The sequence below is a fragment of the Salmo salar genome, chromosome 09, assembly GCF_965601325.2.
Source record: "Salmo salar chromosome 09, fSalSal1, whole genome shotgun sequence".
NCBI classification, from domain to species: Eukaryota; Metazoa; Chordata; class Actinopteri; order Salmoniformes; family Salmonidae; genus Salmo; species Salmo salar.
The window spans coordinates 129,603,711-129,624,976 of NC_138299.1; the positions used below are offsets into that span (position 1 = coordinate 129,603,711).

At 42.8% G+C, this 21,266-nt stretch overlaps 1 protein-coding gene across 3 annotated transcripts; it reads left to right on the forward strand.

Annotated features, from left to right (window-relative positions):
• The first annotated feature begins 608 nt into the window (after positions 1-608).
• LOC145858078 (alpha-2-macroglobulin) lies at positions 609-20,788 on the forward strand. 3 transcript variants are annotated; one of them, XM_082956258.1, is made up of 36 exons: positions 609-847; positions 2,978-3,161; positions 3,658-3,814; positions 3,960-4,012; positions 4,277-4,297; positions 4,468-4,636; positions 4,724-4,808; positions 4,967-5,081; positions 5,190-5,298; positions 5,379-5,488; positions 5,673-5,840; positions 6,006-6,242; positions 6,524-6,587; positions 6,823-6,968; positions 7,832-7,981; positions 8,450-8,662; positions 8,883-8,976; positions 9,286-9,409; positions 9,637-9,862; positions 11,670-11,796; positions 12,329-12,450; positions 12,917-12,968; positions 13,087-13,170; positions 13,423-13,599; positions 14,026-14,107; positions 14,399-14,555; positions 15,107-15,181; positions 16,755-16,915; positions 16,992-17,193; positions 17,458-17,673; positions 17,883-18,001; positions 18,340-18,430; positions 18,631-18,699; positions 18,901-19,006; positions 20,081-20,122; positions 20,256-20,788. In XM_082956258.1, the coding sequence occupies exons 1-36, from the start codon at positions 765-767 to the stop codon at positions 20,267-20,269; spliced, it is 4,404 nt and encodes a 1,467-aa protein (XP_082812384.1). In that variant the 5' UTR covers positions 609-764; the 3' UTR covers positions 20,270-20,788. The 3 variants fall into 3 exon arrangements, with proteins under 3 accessions (XP_082812384.1, XP_082812385.1, XP_082812387.1); XM_082956259.1 differs by having other exon boundaries at positions 610-847; positions 8,883-8,964; positions 16,755-16,920; positions 16,997-17,193; XM_082956261.1 differs by having other exon boundaries at positions 613-847; positions 16,755-16,920; positions 16,997-17,193.
• Positions 20,789-21,266: the final 478 nt, after the last annotated feature.

Below are 21,266 nucleotides of genomic sequence, written 5' to 3' on the forward strand. Positions count from 1 at the left end.
CAAACTGTAAGCTGTACTTTTGGGTGTCAGGGAAAATGTATGGAGTAAAAGTACATAATTTTCCTTAGGAATGTAGTGAAGTAAAAGTACAAGTTGTCAAAAATATATCAAGAGTAAAGTAAAGTACAGATACCCAAAAAACAACTAAGTAAAAAATACTTGAGAGTATTACTTAAGTACTTTACACCACTGAGAATAGCAAGAGGCCCAATCCCCCTGCATTGGAGCATACAATTGCCATTGTTTCAAATTACTCTTGTTGTATATTAATCCACTAGGTTTACTGTTAGATTAGATGACAATATTTGGCTGCTGATATTAACATAGTGCTGACACAATGGGAAATAAATATGCTATTGGTGAGCTAATATGTTGCATTGTTCAGTCAAAGCAGAAAGCTGTAGGCTATGGTGGCTTTTTACATGAATAATGGCTAAATTGACAGGTGGACTAAATCGACAGGTTAGCCAGGCTACATAGGTTCTTCTCTCAGGTGTTCCCGACAAAATAGCCTGAGGTGATTTCATCATCATTCTGACCATCCCATTGGTCGGGGGCTGTGACTAGTTGAGGACTTCAGCGGGAGTTGGGAGGAAACGGGAGGTGGCTGCAGTGTTCCAAACAATTTGGAAGGGTGTGACACAGGAGGGTGCATTTGGGTATATATAGCACCGTTTGTGCAACTTTTCCTGACAATCTCCCTGGACGAGGAAGAGAAGGGAGCATTTCCAAGTGCGGAGGAAGACCGGCTGTGTACCGAAGCTATGGCCATGGCTCTCAATTTACTTTTCTTTGTATTGAGCACATCAGTGATTATACAAACCGCGACATCGCGCACCTTCAAATCGTAAGTACGCTACAAAACATTTGATGTAGAAAGCAGTAGATTAAACACACAATCAGCTATTTGTATTTACATGTCTGGCTGGATGCAACAGACTTCAAATGTAGGAATGAATTATACCCCGAATTCTGCACGCTATGCAGGTGTAGAATAGCCCACCTGAACAATATAATTATAACATATTTCATATGCTCACTGCACTGATAACTGAATAGACGCTTGCAATTGTCTCTATTTGTTAATAATACAAAAATAGATTGTTAAGGCCACAGGACATCACTGTTATACATTCAGTATCTCTATCTCTGCATGTGAGGCTTTTCATTTGTTATGAGACATGCTGGCAAATAGAACTATAGATTTTTGGGTTGAAAAATCCTACTTGTGATAGCTGTTATACAGTGCATTTGGAAAGTATTCAGACCCCTTGACTTTTAACACATGTTAAGTTACAGCCTTATTCTAAAATGGATTTAATACAAAAAATATCAAGCTAGACAGTACCCCATAATGACACAGCAAAACCTGTTTTTATATTTTATTTTTAATGTTTGCAAGTGTATTAAAAAGAGAACGCTCACATGTTACATACAGTTGAACTTTAGTCATTGACTTGGTTTTTCAACCACTCTACATATTTCTTGTTAATAAACTATAGTTTTGGCAAGTTGGTTAGGACATCTACTTTGTGCATGACACAAGTCATTTTTCCAACAATTGTTTACAGACATTATTTCACTTTTAAATCACAATTCCAGTGGGTCAGATGTTTACATACACTTAGTTGACTGTACCTTTAAACAGGTTGGAAAATTCTTGAAAATGATGTCATGGCTTTAGATGCTTCTGATAGGCTAATTGACATAATTTGAGTCAATTGGAGGTTGTGGCAAAATGGCTTAAGGACAACAAAGTCAAGGTATTGGAGTGGCCATCACAAAGCTCTGACCTCAATCCTATAGAAAATGTGTCAGCGTAGCTGGAAAAGGCATGTGCGAGCAAGGAGGCCTACAAACCTGACTCAGTTACACCAGACTCTGTCTGGAGGAATGGGCCAAAATTCACCCAACTTATTGTGGGAAGCTTGTTTGGCCCAAGTTAAACAATTTGAAGGCAGTGCTACCAAATACTAATTGAGTGGACGTAAACTTCTGATCCACTGGGAATGTGATGAAAGAAATAAAAGCTGAAATAAATCTTTCTCTCTACTATTATTCTGACATTTCACGTTCTCTTAAAATAAAGTGGTGATCTTAACTGACCTAAGACGGGGACTTTTTACTAGGATTAAATGTCAGGAATTGTGAAACTGAGTTTAAAAGTATTTGTCTAAGGTGTATAATCTTCTGACTTCAACTGTAAGTATTCAGACTCAGTACTTTGTTGAAGCACCTTTGGCAGTGATTACAGCCTCGTGTCTTCTTGGGTATGACGCTACAATCTTGGCACACCTGTAGATCCTCTCAAGCTCTTTCAGGTTGGATGGGGAGCATCTCTTCACAGCTATTTTCAGGTCTCTCCTCTGATCATCGATCGGGTTCAAGTCAGGGCTCTGGCTGGGCCACTAAACTGTTCCCCGGTAGGCCGTCATTGTAAACAAGAATTTGTTCTTAACTGACTTGCCTAGTTAAATAAATTAATAAATGACTCAGTGCATCCTGTTTCCATTGATCATCCTTGAGTTGTTTCTACAACTTGATTGGAGTCTACTACCTGTGGTAAATTCAATTAGATTGAGGGAAAACATTTTATTTAAGCCATTTTAGAGTAAGTCCAACGTAAAGAAATGTGGACAAAGTCAAGGGGTCTGAATACGAATGCACTGTATGTACATCTGTGATGTTGAAACACTTCCCCCTATTGGTCTGATTTCCTTAAATTTCCCTCTGCTTAATCATCCCCAAGACATGGTTGACAGTCCATCAAAACCACTCATTGGTATCCATTCCTACACTCTCCAAAACAGAATCAATTGGACTCTGAGTGGGACACATAGCCAGAGACAATTAAGGTCACTTTGTCCCCAACTTTAAAAAATCAGTAGGCTACAAAGGAACTAAAGAGCTGTTTGAGTACACTGCCACTTAAGTATTATTACCACAGCTGCATTCATGCTGACTCTTTCCCTTTTAGGATTTACCTGGTGACAGTCAGCTCGGAGCTGGTAGGAGGGACCACAGAGAAACTTTGTGCTCAGGTCCACCAAGCCAAAGAGCCTCTGTCGTTGAAGGTGTCGCTGGAGATGGAGGGTGGCAGCAGCACCATTCTACTGGAGGAAGACGTAACACAGGACTTCTATCGCTGCATCTCCTTCCAGGTCAGCTGCAACTGTGCTGCGTTCAGCAGGCTACGACGTTGTGGAACGCTCTGATATAAATATTTCATGTAGAACCAACATGCCTCTCTGACATGTAGAGTATCAAGCCAGCTCTATGTATGACATTTCTAACTGTAAAGTTCCACAACGATGTGATGCGCTATAGATCAGGATCTTCTATAATACTATGGAAACTAGTACTGGTCATCCTCTACTGTAGACTCAAGCTAGCTATGCACATTCATTCAACACTTCATTGTTTTATTCTGAGTAGTCAATCATGTTTTGTGGAATTCAACTTGGATTACAGGCTGGGTGTTGTATGGAAAATGATCCAACCTATGAAAGGCAATAGCAGTTCTATTAATCATACTTCGCTATCTACCACTTAACAAAAAGCCCTATGTTCTCAAGCTACTCAGTCAGAGAGCTGTACTTTGGTTAGGAGCTAGAGGATTGTAGAAAGTCTAACAAGCTTCCGTTCTTCATATTGTAGGTACCCCCAGTGACGGCTGACAGTGTGGCCACTGTCAATGTCAGTATCAAGGGGAGGACGGACGAGATGAGTAAAATGACCAAGATCCTTATCAAGCCTAAAAGATTCCTCACCATTTTCCAGACAGACAAACCAGTCTACAAACCTGGACAGACAGGTAGTTAGATATCATCTTTGATGAACACTGGAATGTTTATGCATACTTTACAGTATATTTGTGAGGCCATAAGCTTGAGGAAAGGTCATTACTGAAATGGAGGATGGAAATACTGTGTAGACAAATGTTTCTACCGCTTTTCCAGTCAAGTTCCGAATCGTCTCGCTGGATGCCAGTTTCTTGTCATTCAATCAGATGGTAAGTTACTCTTTCAGTGTTGTCTGGGTGAGACAGACAGACTGTGTAGCTGGCTCGGCAAACGTGGTCAGAGTTAATTTGCTCTGTACTGTAACTCTGTAGATAAAGATGCCTGTACTGTAGAAACTGTTTTGGGAAGTGGTGAAATGAATATTTTAAAACAATTTTGACACTAGGCCTACTGTAAAAACAATTTTGGGAAATAATAAAGTTTGAAAATGTTTTTTTTGGCCAAATGCTGAATATTTTGTTTCTCTTTTCTAGTATCTAACAGTGGAGCTTCAGGTGAGACTCATTCAAATCCATTGCAACTAAAAACCAAAGCTGTATATAATAATGACATGATCTCCCTTCAAAAATATTACCTGCCAATATGTTCTGTGGCATGAATTTATACAATGCCTGTCTCTATAACAAAAATACCTACCTTCAACCTATTATGAATCTGTATACAGGACCCAAACTCCAACCGCATTGCTCAGTGGTTGAACCAGTCAACAGTGAGTGGAATTCTGGACCTGTCCCACCCCATGTCCGCAGAGGCAACGCAAGGAAGTTACATCATCACTGCATGGAATGAGAAGGGAGAGCAAACCTCCCAAAACTTTGACGTCAAAGAATATGGTGAGAAAATCTACCTGACTATATTGTTTTTACATGGTGTAGTTCAACAGACAATGAGGAAATAATATTGATATGCATTTTTTACAGTTTTACCCAAATATGAGGTCAAAGTCTATCTACCCCAAACAATCACTATTCTGGACAAACGAGCAACGCTGAGAGTTTGTGGCAAGTAAGTGCATAAGATGTAAACTGGGAAACTTTATGGACAGAGAATTAAGCCTTCATTTGTGTATTGCATAGACTGTACTTTATAGATACTTGCTCATGTTCAAAGCTGTTTGTACTATTTTGGAACAGTTAATTGTCTTCTGGTGACTTTATTTCTAGATACACTTATGGAAAACCAGTGATGGGGTCTGTCACTGCGACGGTTTGCAGAATTGCCGTTCAATATCACTGGTTATATGATTCTAGTAATATCTGCGAGGTGTATGTTATCAAAGTAAGTGTTTTTTTTATTGTTACGCCAAATTCTTTGACGAAGAACACTCACTGTTGAGGTTTTTGTAGCTGAGCTAAGCTGCCCTACAACTGTACTCATTCACCCTAGACTGACAAAACTGGTTGTGCAACCCAAATGCTCGACTTGACCCGGTTCCGTCTACGTGAATCTTTTGGGGACTTCGAAGTGGAGACTGAGATGGAGGAATATGGAACGGGTAGGAGAACCTTATCTTGAACGTAGAGGTGTTTACATGCTGAACTGTTAACCTCTGACCATTGCCTGTGTTCTCTCCAGGGGTCATCCTTAAAGGTAGTGGCAAGGCAAGCTTCACCAATGTCATCATAACGGTCAGTTTTGAGGATGTGCCCCAAGCATATAAACCAGGAATTGCGTATGAGGGGAAGGTGAGGACAACCTTGTTAACAAATGTTTTTTTTAACACTGCAGAGAAATGTCTTTGAATGAAGTTGTGCTGAATGTTAACATATCATTTGGCGCATCTAAACCATGCTTTTCATATCTTGTATGCAATGGGAGTGTACATTTAGTATATTGGATGTCTGCAGTCATCCTCTCCTGTGTTTTCAGATCAAGGTGACCGGTCCAGACTCTACTCCCGTTCCCAATGAGCCTGTGTATCTCTTCCTACAAAACGGTGGCCAATCTGAGAACTGGACTCTCACCACAGACAGCAAGGGCATTGCTTCTTTCTCTCTAGACACTTCTCTATGGACTTCTGATTCTGTCTCTCTGTCGGTCAGTGGTCACTCGCTCATGGTTTCCTCTATTAAATATTTAATGGTATTATTTACTGTGAATATTCAGTTTGTTCTGAGTGAGATCATTCATTTCTCCTGGTGTATTCTCCAAGGTTACTACAACTTCTTATTTTTCATACATTTTCTGTGTTTCTTGAACCAGGCTCGTTATCAAAAGGTTATGGAGGATTATCTGTACGAACAGGGTGTGCGTAGTCCTCTATATACATCTGCTTACCATTTCGCATGGAAATTTTATTCCAAGAGCAAGAGCTTTGTGAAGATAATGCAGGGCGAAGGGAAGTTCTCCTGTGAGAAGGACGGTATTGTTCTTGCTCGCTACATCATCCACGGGGTGGAGCTGAAAAGGGGACAGACGACCCTGGACTTTTTCTATCTGGTAAGGTTAAAGGGATGTTTCACTCAAATTATTTTTTTCTTTCAATTCCACCACAAGATTTGGGATATTTTACTTCAGTATTTGACTGTCATATTGTGTTTTGTCAGAAAATATTTTAAGAATGGCTTGGGAAAACCATACAGTACTTGACTTCCAGTTGAATATTTCATCATGGGTGATGCACAGTACTATATTTGCTAGCAGATCTCCAGGTTTTGGCCAGGAACTTTTCTCTGGTTATTAATGTTGACGCTGCCACCTGGCTGTCTCTTATGTCCCAGGTTATATCTAGAGGCAGCATTCAGCAGCACGGCCGTCTTCCTGTGATCATTAAAGAAAGAAAAGGTAAATAAAGTGGTCTTGGATTCTCCCGAATGCTAGCTGGAATTTTAGGAACACCACTTGATTAGAGAACATTCCTCCTGGAAAAGGCCTAATGGGATAAAAAGCTGTCACATTCAATCATCCAGATTACATCTTCAAAACAAGCTCTTACTGCACAGTATATTTCAGACTAGTCACTGAACGCTATGTCCGTATTGGTGGCTTATGGTGAGCTAATGTCCATCTCTTATTTCAGTTAACCAAGGGGAACTGATGCTCTCGCTGCGGCGGATGCCTGAGCTGACCCCTTTTGCCCAGGTGGTGGTGTACACCGTGTTGCCTGATGGGGAGGCAGTAGCAGATAGCCAAGACTTCCCCATTCAACTCTGCCTAAAAAACAAGGTAGGCAACTAGGCGTCTTTCGCCAGCTATGTGATGTGTCAAAATGTAATATCGGGGCTACATGCACTACGATCAATTTCCAAAATGACTTTGCATCAGACTATGATATGAAATCCTTCAACTGCACCTTTTGGATCATCATAAATCCGTTGGGTCTGTTTCTGTCTAGATGTGGTCAGAGCTCAGTGGTGGTGTAGATGAGTCAGTGGTTGGTCACTAGATATAGTAAGCAGTTGTGGTCACCCTCAGAGCACTGGCTCCGTTTGGGCTGCTCCATAATGACAGAGCTGTTAGTAGACCTCAGCATAAAAAGTGTGTTGAATATCTAAGCTGAGGCTTTTGTGGCGCAAGCCCCACAGATGCACTTACTCATGATATGCTTCTGCCAGGTAAGCCTACTTTGCAGTTAACAATTGAATTGTGTTTTTGGGGGGGGAAATATTTCTGCCAACCCACAAGATGGTTATCACATCAATTGGTTACACACTGAGTGATAGTCAAACATGCACACCGCACAGACCGACTGGGGTAATATTCATGGTATGAATTGGCAGACATTGTTAGGTTTGGCTTTTTATGCCAATAGTGGCTAACCGGGGCTGGGATGTCAATGTTGCGTTGCTTAGATAGTAGCTGAGACTTACGGTGTTTGCTGTGGAACACGTGAGAATTGCATGTACTTTCAGAATTGTTTGGCGAGCTACTCCTAGGTGGGCTGCGACCTACTGGTAGCTTGTGATGGACCTGTTGGACACCCCTGCTCTACACAGTACTAGCATTATTATGTTGTGGGCTCTGTACTTGAAATGAACCAATGCGTTGGACATGTATTCTGTGATTTCTCCCGCTTTTCTCCTCTCCAGGTGTCCCTGAAGTTCTCGTCCCTCCAGGAGTTGCCAGGGGAGAAGACCTCTCTGAGCCTCCAGGCCCACCCAGGGTCTCTGTGTTCTCTCAGGGCCATCGACCAGAGTGTGCTGCTGCTGCAGCCTGAACAGGAGCTCAGCCTGGACTCTGTACGTTCTCCATGGGCCGCGTCCCAAATGGCTCCCTATGTAGTGCACTACTTTTAACCAGGGCCTCATTGGGGTCTGGTCAAAAATAGTGCACTATATAGGGTGCCATTTGGGACAGGACACAGCCCATCACATTCACTTACTAACCATTGACTCACCACACTAAGCTGAAGCCTAACCATGATCACACATCTCCTTTGGCATTATTTTTGTGCACCCACGTTTTTCAAGATGGGATTTGGCTCACTTTCAGCTTCCTCTAACCATGTATTAACCACTGTCTGATACTTAAAGTTTAGAAGTTTTAACTTGTGGGACTATTTTGTTGGTTCTGTTGTGCCACTAACTCGAGTGCAGATCAAGTATTGTCTATATGCACTGACCCTATAACCTCTGACCACGCTCTGACTGTCGAGATGCTGCGGCTTTTAAAGTCAGTATTACTAGAGGTATATTACTTCTCCGCAGGTCTTCAGTCAGCTGCCTGTTCAGAAGTTGTCTGGATATTCTTACAGAGTAGAAGACCCCTACCCATGCCTTGGATATCCTCCAAGATTTGAAGAGATGATCCTTCCACCCGAACCAAAACCGGTCGAGGAGTTGGTAGTACCTGATTGGGGGAAACGCTCATTCTGGTTTGGCCCCAGCAACGACAAAAACGATGTCTACAGCATCTTTAAAGTATGAGACTCAAATAAGTTTGTCTGTTTGGAATATGGAGAATGTATATGTAAGAATCTTTGTAAAGTAGACACTGAATGCTGTCTCTGAAGTGAGTTTTCAGAAATCAGTAAAAAGATGTGTTTTTAAATTGATTCAACCAATACCCAAAACTGAAATCCAGGTATGATATGACCTTTACACGCTGACGCTGTTCTATTGCTTGTACTTTTCATTTTAGGAAGTTGGAATCAAGATCCTGACCAACTCTGACGTGAAAAAACCTTACAACTGTAACACATACTTTGCAATGAAACAAAATGGTATGATGGAAGGTATAGTCATCGAATGGTGGTCACCACATTCTGTTTATAGACTGTTTACTCACTGTGAATGATCATACTGTGTTCTCGACATGGCTCATCTTAATATTTTTTTCTTTTCCAAATTATATTCTGTCTATACACACCATTTATATTCCCACTCTAATATCTACTTGGATTGTTTGTTCTTAATCCTTTATTTGTATTGTTGGAGCTAGTAACGCCTGCAAATCTGTATGTGACCAATAAACTTTGATTTGATATGCTAATGAATAAACCTTTCTAGTCTCAACCTAATGAAGGATTTGTTTCGATTTGCAGTTCGTCCCATGAACATGATGCCTAAAGAGGAGAGCTCACCAACCCCTGGAGCCTCTGACAAGCCTAAAGAGACCGTCCGCACGTACTTCCCTGAGACCTGGATCTGGGACCTGGTTCCTGTGGGGTAAGCATTGTGACAGACGCCATATTTGTAGTCCACCACGCATCCCTTTCCATGGGGTTCTGGGCTGACAATGCCTACTAATATGGCAATACTGAAACCACAGGCATGTCTTTGTCCTAGGGGTCGATAAAAAAAAAAAAAAAATCACCTAGTCCGCTATTGAATTGACCATAAATCATGTGCTTTAATGTATTTCGTTTTTATTGCACCCTTTTCACCACTACCAGACATACAGGAAAAGTGAATGTTGACAAGACTGTCCCAGACACCATCACTAAGTGGGCTGCAGGGGCGTTCTGTACTTCCCCAGTGGGTTTTGGCCTGGCTCCCAACACTGGCCTCACTGCCTTCCAACCCTTCTTTGTGAGCCTGACGCTGCCCTACTCTGTCATCCGGGGGGAGGTGTTCACACTCAAGGCCACAGTGTTCAACTACCTCTCCAAGTGTATCATGGTAAGTCCCCCCCCCAGTGTTGTCTCTTTCTTTACCTCTCCAGTCCCACTTCATTTGGGTAGGCAACTAGATTCAGCTGCAGGCCAATTTGTGTTGGCGCAAATGGTCGGGGGGCAGATGATAATTTAACAGCATTGACTCCGGGATGCTGGCCTTCTAGGCAGAGTTCCTCTGTCCAGTGTCTTTTATTGGCCAGTCTGAGATATGGCTTTTTCTTTGCACCTCTGCCTAGAAGGCCAGCATCCCAGACTGGTGTTTTGCGGATTCTATTTAATTAAGCTGCCAGTTGAGGACTTGTGAGGTGTCTATTTCTCAAACTCGACACACTAATGTACTTGTACTCTTGCTTAGTTGTGCACCGGGGCCTCCCACTCCTTTCTATTCTGGTTAGAGCTAGTTTGCGCTGTTCTGTGAAGGGAGTAGTACACTGCGTTTGTTTGTATGAGATCTTCAGTTTCTTGGCAGTTTCTTTGTTTCTGCCTGTAATCAAACCCACAAATGCTGATTCTAAAGAAGGCCAGATTTATTGCCAGTTTTATCAGCACAACAGTTATCAGCTGTGCTAACATAATTGCAAAAGGGTTTTCTAATGCTCAATTAGCCTTTTAAAATGAAACTTGGATTAGCTAACACAACGTGCTATTGGAACACAGGAGTGATGGTTGCTGATAATGGGCTTACGTAGATATTCTGTAAAAAAAATCAGCTGTTTCCAGCTACAATAGTCATTAACAATGTCTATACTGTATTGCTGATCAATTTGCCATATTTTAATGGACAAAATGCGCTCTTTCAAAAACAAGGACATTGGAAAGTTTCTTCCGTGTGCAGTTGCAAAAACCATCAAGCACTATGATAACTGGCTCTCATGAGGACCGCCACAGGAAAGGAAGACCCAGACTTACCTCTGCTGCAGAAGATGTATTAGTTATCAGCCTCAGGAATTGCAGGCCAAATAAAGCTTCAGAGTTCAAGTAACAGACACATCACCTGTTCAGAGGAGACTGCGTGAATCAGGCCTTCATGGTCGAATTGCTGCAAAGAAACCACTACTAAAGGACACCAATAAGAAGAGACTTGGCCAAGAAAAACAAGCAATGTGCATTAGACCAGTGGAAATCTATCCTTTGGTCTGAGTTGAAATTTGAGTTGTTTGGTTCCAACCGCCGTGTCTTTGTGAGACGCAGAGTAGGTGAACGGCTCTCCGCATGTGTGGTTCCTACCGTGAAGCGTGATGGTGTGGGGGTGCTTTGCTGGTGACACTGATTTATTTAGAATTGAAGGCACACTTAACCAGCATGGCTACCACAGCATTCTGCAGCGATACACCATCCCATCTGGTTTGCACTTAGTGGGATGATAATTAGTTTTTCAACCGGACAATGACTCAACACACCTCCAGGCTGTGTAAGGGCTATTTGACCAAGAAGGAGAGTGATGGTGCTGCATCAGATGACCTGACCTCAACCCAATTGAGATGGTTTGGGATGAGTTGGACCGCAGAGTGAAGGAAAAGCAGCCAACTAGTGCTCAGCATATGTGGGAACCCTTCAAGACTGTTGGAAAAGCATTACTCATGAAGCTGGTTGAGCGAATGCCAAGAGTGTGCAAAGGGTGGTTACTTTGAAGAATCGAAATATATTTGAACACTTCATTTTTTGGGTTATTTCATAGTTGTCACTATTGTAGAAAATATAAAGAAACCCATGGCTTTTATTTTTGCTAATCTTTGGGGAACAATCTAGACGCTGTGACGTTTTTGAGAAATCTAGTAAAGAGTTGCAATTGACCCATGTGTTTCTCCTAGGTGAAGGTGACTCTAGCTGAGTCGAACCAGTTCACAGCCAGGCCATGTGAAGGCTGCCAGTACACCCTGTGTCTGTGTGCTGAAGAGAGCAGGACCTTCAAGTGGATCCTCACCCCAACTGCTTTAGGTGAGCCATGCAGTACTCTGTCAATCTCTCACAAGGCTCTTGCAGTAGACTCCACATTTACTCCCTACACCTAGGCCCTTGCCCCCTAACCCTTCGCTGCTTGCAGATCTGTAAGGTGTTAGAAATATGGTAGAAGCTCCACTACACTGCTTATACCCATCCACACCTTTCAAATATGCAAATAGTGAAGGGTAGGGAGTGATTTGGAAGCAGTGCATTAAGACAGGGTTGTTGACTTCACACAGCTCTCATTAGACTGAAATTTCCGTAAATGAAATGATTTATCTGATGCACAAATTCCTCGAATATGACATGCTCAAAGATCTACCTCAGCCACTGATAACCCCTATCAGAGAAATGGAGGGAGGGACCAAGGAGGAGAGGGGAAACGAGGGATGGCACAAAGGAGGGAACAGTTGAGCCAGGGTACATGAGTGACTGAGAGGCTGGAGGTGGAGTGGGTAAAAGGGAGCAAGCTGATGGGTGACTGGTCTAGACTAGAATGTTAATGTTTCCCTGGACTGAACTATAGGGGAGGTGAGTGTGAAAGTGAGCGCCGAGGCGTTGAAAACTGAGGACCTCTGCGGCAACGAGGTGGCCACGGTGCCAGAGAAAGGACGCATTGACACCGTTGTGCAAACACTGCTGGTAGAGGTGAGTGTCTGTCCTGTATAGCAAGTCCACTGTTTTTCTCCCACATTTAATTAGAGATCTGGGTTTTCAGTAACACTAGGTCAAGGGTGAATACAGTAGAATTTATATTTTGATGAGAGGAGACCAACATGGTTTGGTGTTTAACTGCATTTGGGCTTGAGACTCCAGCCCATGCCTAATAAATTGAAAGCGTGTGTATATATATTTTTAATAAAGAATTACTTGGTGCATATCTTTTACATTCATTTTAGATTAAGCTGTATAGCTGGACCTACACAACAGATGGTCTGGGATGTAGACTTATCTTAACATTGGTCTACGTTTCAGGTTTTAAATGTTTGATTTTGGAGTGAAATGTACCTTTAAGTGGTTACCATATAAATTCTATGGTAGAATTAACTTGAGTTGTCGTCATTACAGTTTTTAAAAAATGTATTTTGGTGCTGTTTCACTTTCCCTCTATCAGGCCGAGGGAACCCAGGAGACGGTCAGCCACAATGCTCTGCTCTGCCCTGCAGGTAATCTACTGACGTCTATCAGTCATACTTTGTCATAATTAAGTTGAAGTGCATTTGTTTTGGTTTAGATGACAGATACTTTTTAATTGGTTATCAAGTCTCTCTCTCTCGTCACCAGAGGGCCCGGTGGAGAAGGACATCTCTCTGAAGCTGCCTGAGGTGTTTGTGGAGGGCTCTGCCAAGGCGTCCCTCTCAGTACTGGGTGAGAATTATCCATCTGTTTTGCTGAGTTCACACCTACTCATTTTTTAAACGTTTTCAGGATATGTTTTCCATTTTGGTGCAGATGAAATGTAGGCAAGAATTTTTCATCCCTCTATATATGGATGTGGATATTCCACCTGCAGATCTATGATTGCCTTAAGGTTATGGGTGAGGATCAGGATAAGCATTGGTTAAGGTAAGAAACGGGGCTCTGCTGGTCGAATATCCAATGGTTGGTCTCGTTCACCAGGCGACCTGATGGGTCGGGCCATGAAGAACCTGGACAGCCTGTTGCAGATGCCCTATGGCTGTGGAGAGCAGAACATGGTGCTGTTTGCTCCCAATATCTACATCCTCAACTACCTGCAAAGCACCAGGCAGCTCACCATGGAGATCCAGACCAGGGCCACAGGCTTCCTAGACAGTGGTGAGTGAGCTGGGTCCAGTTCAGTAAGGCACAACATGTTGCAATTATTGTCAGACATGTTTAGTTACAGCCTGCACTCCCCGTTTTACTCAGTAAATATGTTATTCTCCCTACTGGACATAACCCTGGTGAAATAGACCGCTATCTATTCTGAAGACTATTGCTTAACTTAATGCATAGAGTGGGATATGACAAGAGAATTTGCAGTAAGCCTTGTACTTTTTAAATAATGAGCTGTGATTGAACAGGACTCTGCAAAGATCAACACTGTCTGACAGTGTGCGGTCTGATCCTGTGTTCATCTCACCTCTGACTAGCAACAACCTGTTGTATATATTTGGCGCTGAACCAGTTAACGTCACCTTCCACATACAGTACAAGTCCCTAGAAGGAGAGTCTTTATTCATTTGGCCATTTGTGTTGCAGGCTACCAGAGGGAGCTCAACTACAAGCATGACGATGGCTCCTACAGTGCCTTTGGGAAGAGCGATGAGTCTGGAAACACGTGGTCCGTTCAATTGAAGTCCACACAGTCATAATGCCTTCTCTTAGATTATTCCTCAATTTACCTTTTTTTAAGTCATGAAAATGACATTAGCTTAAAGGGGGTTGCAGTATGTAATCAAGGTAGGAATGTGATGGTCTCAAATCCATACTAGTATGTGCTATGGCAAATATAGTTGGCTTCAGCACATACAGTATGGCTACTGTTATCTAGAGTCTATGATCCGTAGTTTAGGCAAGGCTCACCACATCTAGTCCGTGTAACTCCAGTGACATCTGACCTGTGTCCTCTCAGGCTCACCTCCTTTGTGATGAAGTCCTTTGGAGGGGCCAAGCCCTACATCTTTGTGGACCCCGCCCACATTGCCCAGGCCAAGGCCTGGTTGGCCAGTCACCAGCAGACGGATGGCTGCATCGCGTCAGTGGGGAAACTCTTCCATAACGGCATGAAGGTAAAGGAGTCAGAGCTCAGTGGGTAATAAGAGGATGAGTATCCTACTGCTGCCACCAAATGTGCAAAGGTAACGTTTAGGGCAGAGATTCAGCAGGAGGTTCTGGTGCAAGTTTCCCGTTCTATTTAGAGTGCAATGGTGGAGTCTGCATAAAATCCTAGATAACTAACAAACAAAAGACTTAGTACTTTACATACCTCATATTGCACTGACTTGTAGGAAAATGTACTGTTCAGGCGGACCTTAGGACCCCACGTGTGCCCCGACGGAGCACATACTGAGCACAACAAGAATCCCAAGCATGTTTTTGCCAGTCCTGAGAACACACCACCTCCCTAAAGGGACCTCAGTCTGACTAGTCCCGACAGCTTTTATGCATCTCCTAAACAGTACTCTTAGTTATTTCCCCCCTGTTCTTTATCTTTGTGCACCATTATCATGTGAATGTTGTTTTCAACACCAATGTTTTTACCTGATATCAGTGTGACTTTGAAACTCTGTAACACCTTGGAGTGTTGGATGACGTTTACTGGCATCCTTTGTTGTCATAGGGAGGGGTCGGGGATGAAGTGTCGCTCACTGCCTACATCACCGCTGCACTGCTGGAGCTGGATGGCAACACTTCTGTGAGTTATCAGCTCTTTCCATATCCAAGTATTTTTAAAATGTTATTGATAAACAAGGTCACATTTGGTGATTTTTATCAAAACATGAACTGCTCTAGTGGATATTTCTGCTTAGCCGTCCAACTACAACACAATTCTAAATAAGACCATATCACCCACAGAACGCCTCGCCATGTATTCTAATAAACCACTTCCCAATATACAGTTTCTTCTGGGAAACTATTCAGACCCCTTGACTTTTTCCACATTTTGTTACGTTACAGCCTTATTCTAAAATGGATTAATAAAATGTTAAAAATCCTCAGCGATCTACACACCATAATGACAAAGCGAAAACAGGTTTTTAGGAATGTTTACAAATGTATTGAAACTAAAAACAGATTCCTTATTTACCTAAGTATTCAGATCTTCTGCAATAAGGCTTGAAATTGAGCTCAGGTGCATCCTGTTTCCATTGATCATCCTTGAGGTGTTTATACAACTTAATTGGAGTCCACTTGTGGTAAATTCAATTGATTGGACTTGATTTGGAAAGGCGCAGACCTGTGTGTGTATATATATATAAGGTCCCACAGTTGACAGTGCATGCCAGAGCAAAAACCAAGCCATGAGGTTGAAGGAATTGTCCGTTGAGCTCCGGGGAAGGCTACAAACACATTTCTGCAGCATTGAAGGTCCCCAAGAACAGTGGCCGCCATCATTCTTAAATGGATAAAGTTTGGAACCACCAACGCTCTTCCTAGAGCTGACCGCCTAGCCAAACTGAGCAATCGGGGGAGAAGGGCCTTGGTCAGAGGTGACCAAGAACCCTACGGTCAGTCAGAGTTCTGTAGTTCCTGTGGTGATGGGAGAACCTTCCAGAAGGACAACCATCTCTGCAGCACTCCACCAATCAGGCCTTTATGGTAGAGTGCCAGACGGAAGCCACTCAGTAAAAGGCACATGACAGCCCACTTAGGGTTTGCCAAAAGGCACCTAAAGACTCTCAGACCATGAGAAACAAGATTCTCTGGTGTGATGAAACCAAGATTGAACTCTTTTGCCTGAATGTCAAGGGCCACATCTGGAGGGAACCTGGCAACATCCCTACAGTAAAGCATGGTGGTGGCAGCATGCTGTGGGGGTGTTTTTCAGTAGCAGGGACTGGGAGACTAGTCAGGATCAAGGCAAAGTACAGCGATCCTTGATGAAGACCTGAGACTGTTTTGCCTCTGGAGAGACCTGAAAATAGCTGTGCAGCAACACTCCCCATCCAACCTGACAGAGCTTGAGAGGAATGGGAGAAAATCCATTTTTATATGTATGTGTTTTTGTCCAATTCTTCTCTGCAGATCCTCTCACTGTACACAGTATATACACTAGTCAATTTATTTATATTGCTAACGTTATTCGGTAGTCATACCCGTATTAAAGGTCTGGGTTGTATTCATTAGGGAGCGCAATGGAAAACCCATGAACATTTTGCAACTGAAAATGTGCATGTTTCTTATTGGTCCAGATAATCCCTCCCAGTTTCAGTGTTCCTCTGTTTGGTGCATAATAAACACAATGCTGTTGTATGTGGGTGTGTCAGGACCCCATGGTGGAGAAGAGTCTGGTGTGTCTGAAGGCAGCAGTGTCTGACCAGCTGGACAACACCTACACCATGGCCCTGCTGTCCTACACCTTCACCCTGGCCCAAAACCAGGACATGAGGGCCAAGCTCATCACCCACCTGGACAAGAGAGCTGCTACCTCGGGTATGTCTTGTCTCTCGGTGAAAATGTCTGTCTCTACCGTTCTGTCTGACTGCTGGGAAACTGACAATTACCACAGGTGGCAATCGTCACTGGGAGAGAGCAGAGGCTTCTGGGACAAAGACGGACTCTCTGGAGGTGGAGATGACATCCTATGTGCTGCTGGCGCTGCTTTCCGGTCCCACCATGCCAGGCTTTGGGCTGGACTACTCCACTGGCATCGTCCGCTGGCTGGCCCAGCAGCAGAACCCCTACGGAGGCTTTGCCTCAACACAGGTACTTTATTGGTCTGGTGGACATTCACTCTAGCAACTCATCTGCCAATCGCTCCTACTGTTAGTACATGGATCACACCAAATCCTTATTTGTATATGAAATGTAGTAAATTGGACATTGTATTAAAGCCTTACAATCACTTCATAACACATGGATTTCTTTGACTTGTTGTGCTTCATTTTATTGATTCTCTCCATCATACCCAAGCTATAGTCGATCAGGATTTGTTTTAGCAACAGTACTTCTCTCTTCCCCCGTCACCAGGACACAGTGGTAGCACTGCAGGCCCTGGCCAAGTACGGTGCTGCCACCTTCAGTCCAGAGGGCGCCAGTACAGTCAGTGTGAGCTCGGCCGGAGGCCTGAAGATGGAGTTTACTGTGAATCAGAACAACAGGCTGCTCTATCAGGAGGAGCAGCTGAGGGAGGTCCCTGGGGACTACAACATCAAGGCACAGGGCAAGAGCTGCGTCTTTGTGCAGGTCAGGCTCCAGTCGTTTTTCCCTTTGCTGCCTCTCAGTACTGCATGTACTGAGTATCTGGTTTGTGTTCAGTAGAGCACACTGTTGCACAAAAACGAACGTTTCAACCCTAGAATTTCAGCATTAGTCGTAATGCATGTGTGCTACTGTACATTGAAATGTGTATGTTTTGATTTCATGCATCTCAATAGTATCGTCTGTCTTTTCAGATCGCCATGCACTACAATATTCCCCCTCCTCCTGACTTCTCTGCTTTCAACATCTCAACACAGACGCTTGGGAAATGTAACGGCACCAAGAAATCTCTGATAGTGTCTGTGGATGTCAGGTACAGTGGTATTCCTTTTACCCTTGAAATAGCAGCTGAAAAAAATGACTTTTTGGGCGACCTGACCAAATTCCCAGAAATATGAGTTATAGATCTGTCATCCTCATTGACAGCAAGTGTTAGATCTCTTTTTATGCTTCCCATTAAGTATAGTTTTTGCGGTTTTGAACAGCAGAAAATAAAAGATTTCCAAGCGGTTTTGATGAGTTTCTTGTTTTGTCAACTTAAATTAAGCTAACTAGTAGAATTTTAGCAATCAGGAAATGGCGGAGCGACTTCTGCGTAGTTGCGCCTTTTTAAGATAATATCCATCCTTCATCTGACTGTGTGACTGACAGGTACAATGGTCGGCGAGAGGAGACCAACATGGTGATCATCAATGTCAAGCTTCTCTCCGGCTTTGTCCTGGACAAGTCCTCCCTCAGGCCTGTGAGTCAATAAGAGAACCTCAGGGCCAGGAGTTTTACCAGTTTGGGGAACACTCCTGACACTAAGTATAATCCCCTTGAGGATGAATGTATAAAATGATAATGGCGTCTGTTCTAATTGTAAGTATTATCGTTTTGTCCTTTGAACGTATCAGTTGTAGTGTCTATGACACTATCTTATCCTGTGTTCTGTTCTTCCAGTTGAAAAATGACCCCACTGTCAAACGAGTTGACCTGGAGGAAGGACATGTCATCATCTACCTAGATGGGGTAGGAACATGAATAATGAATGTTGCATCTAAACGGGTCTGTCTTTATCGGTTACAGAACCTAGTTGGATGTGGTCTCATTTGCATCTACACACTGGATTTAACTTGAACAGTAACATCAAAGTAAGACTGTAGTGGCTGTTTTATACAGTAACACTATGTGAATCTATAACATTGAACTGCATTATTCCTTTTCTGACAGCTCAAGCAGAAGGAAACGAAGACGTACAGCCTGGCCATAGAGGAGGATGTGCCTGTGAGGAATCTGAAACCAGCTGTGGTGAAAGTGTATGACTACTACCAGACAAGTAAGAATTCCATCTAACACACAGTGACATGTGTAGGGTTGCCAAGAACTTTCAATAAATTCTGTGCTTTTCCCAAAATCCCAACTGGAGGATTCACAAGCAGGATTTATGGAATACCAGGGTATTTAAGTTTCCTGTAATTCTGCAGCCTTAAACGTGACTTCATGCGCAGAAACATTGTGCTCCCCAAGGGTTTATGGAAAAACTGGTACTCTATTCTCAAATAGAAAAAGAATAACACTCGCAACTACATATTAGACCTTGTGTCAAACTCGTTCCAGAGGGCCGAGTGGGAGTTTTTGCTCCTCCCTTGTAATTGTTTGCTTGAATTAAGGTCACTGATTAGTAAGGACCTCACCTGGTTGTCTAGGACTTAATTGCGGTGGTTTTCGCCCGTAGGCGACGTTGTTGCCGGTGAGGACCTGCCTTACAACAGGCTGGACTGAGGTCTTGTAGGCCTATTGCGGACAGTCTGAGCACTGATGGGAGGGGTTGTGCGTTCCTGGTGTAACTTGGGCAGTTGTTGCCGCCATCCTGTACAGGTGTTACACTGCGAGGACTATCAGCTGGCCGCTGCGTCTCACAGTACAGACATGGCAATTTATTGCCTTGGCCACATCTGCAGTCATGCCTCCTTGCAGCATGCCTAAGGCACGTTCACGCAGGGACCCTGGGCATCTTTCTCTTGGTGTTTTTCAGAGTTGGTAGAAAGGCCTCTTTAGTGTCATAACTGTGACCTTAATTGCCTACTGTCTGTGTGTATTAACAACTGTTCCACAGGTGCATGTTCAAACCCTTTACAATGTATATCTGAAGTTATTTGGATTTTTACAAAATCTTTGAAAGACAGGGTCCTGAAAAGGATATATTTTTTTTCTGTAATGGAATACCAGTTTCCAAACCACCCCATTCTCTGAAATATTTGCCACTGGCATACCTGTCAAGGTTACGTACATAACTCCGGTTCCTTGAGGAAGGAAACAAGACATCACCAGTATGTCTGCAGTGGGAGTTTAATGATTGACAGGGAAGTAGTTATCATTAGAAAGGAACTGACCTCTTTTCTGTTCTCAGGTGATGAAGCTGTGAGTGAATACAGCTCCCCATGTGCGGAGAGTAAGTCCATAACAGCCTTTCTATAACCATACTTCAGTTTGTGAAATGAGCTTAACTGACAAATTTAGATGACCATGTATGTTTACTGTTTTCAGAGGGAGTAATATTCTATTGATGTTTGTCATTTTCACAGGTGACAGTCAATGAAGTGTGAGAGCCAATCACGCTGACTGGACCTGGGCTCAACTAATTGCTTTCCTATTTAGGAAGTACCATTTTATTTTTTAGGCAGAGCTCATAGAACCCCTCCATTTGGTGGTTACACATTGACCAACTTGTAATCTGTTTCAATTGTGTTAATTTACAATGTTGTCATTTAATAGATGGGCCTTAAGGTAAAATCGTAACTCTTTGTTACTTTGACTTCTGTTGTAATCCTGCTATTAAAGTGATTGTGAGCTCGTTATGCAGAAAGTTATTGTAATGTTTCTACTGTAAATGTTAATAAAACCAGTCTCCGTAACATCTGTTTTAATAGATATAATCTATACATAACAGTGTACCATACGGGAGCTATATTCTACAGTGTTGAGGGAGCATATTGAGTGTGGCATACTGTTAACTGAAGTGTATTCTGACCATTAGACTTCTGTTGAAATGGCTTTTTGTACAATACTGGTTGAATGAGTAAATGACATTTTACAGTAAAACCTTTTTCTAACACTACCTCTGGCCAATGCTGAACATTTGGTTACACCCATTTCAGTGTGGGGAAAATATATTAAGGTATTTTCTGATACTTGAGTGACATGGTTTACAGTACCTCAGGCAGGTTATCCAGAAAAAGATGCAACTCAATTTCACAAAGCTAAACAGGTTTACATGTTCAAAAACACAGCATAGTCTTCTCTAAAGCTATTCAGATGGTGATTTATGTAGCATGTCTGAATCCTTTACAATGTCAAGCTACCAGATCATGACGCTCTAAAGCTGAAATGCACCCTGAATCCCTTTGCACTTGATCTGAAAGAATTGGAAAGTAAGCAATAGCATATGGCAACAATTTGACCTGGCGTATCTGAGAGCAATATGGAACTACCACGTGTTTCCCTATCCAATCCGCTCAGCTCTACAGCAGTGCATAGGATATTGAGGGGAGGATGGTTTTCTTTTTGTAATCCGTGATTGTCTGTAGACCCTGCCA

What these genes read in the sequence shown, in the direction of transcription:
- LOC145858078 (XM_082956258.1), top strand. Translation starts at nt 765, where the DNA reads ATGGCCATGGCTCTCAATTTACTTTTCTTTGTATTGAGCACATCAGTG. An exon ending in ACAAAATGGTATGATGGAAG is followed by an intron (nt 8,977 to 9,285) that starts GTATAGTCATCG and finishes TTCGATTTGCAG; the next exon opens with TTCGTCCCATGAACATGATG. An exon ending in AGAGCTGCGTCTTTGTGCAG is followed by an intron (nt 17,674 to 17,882) that starts GTCAGGCTCCAG and finishes CTGTCTTTTCAG; the next exon opens with ATCGCCATGCACTACAATAT.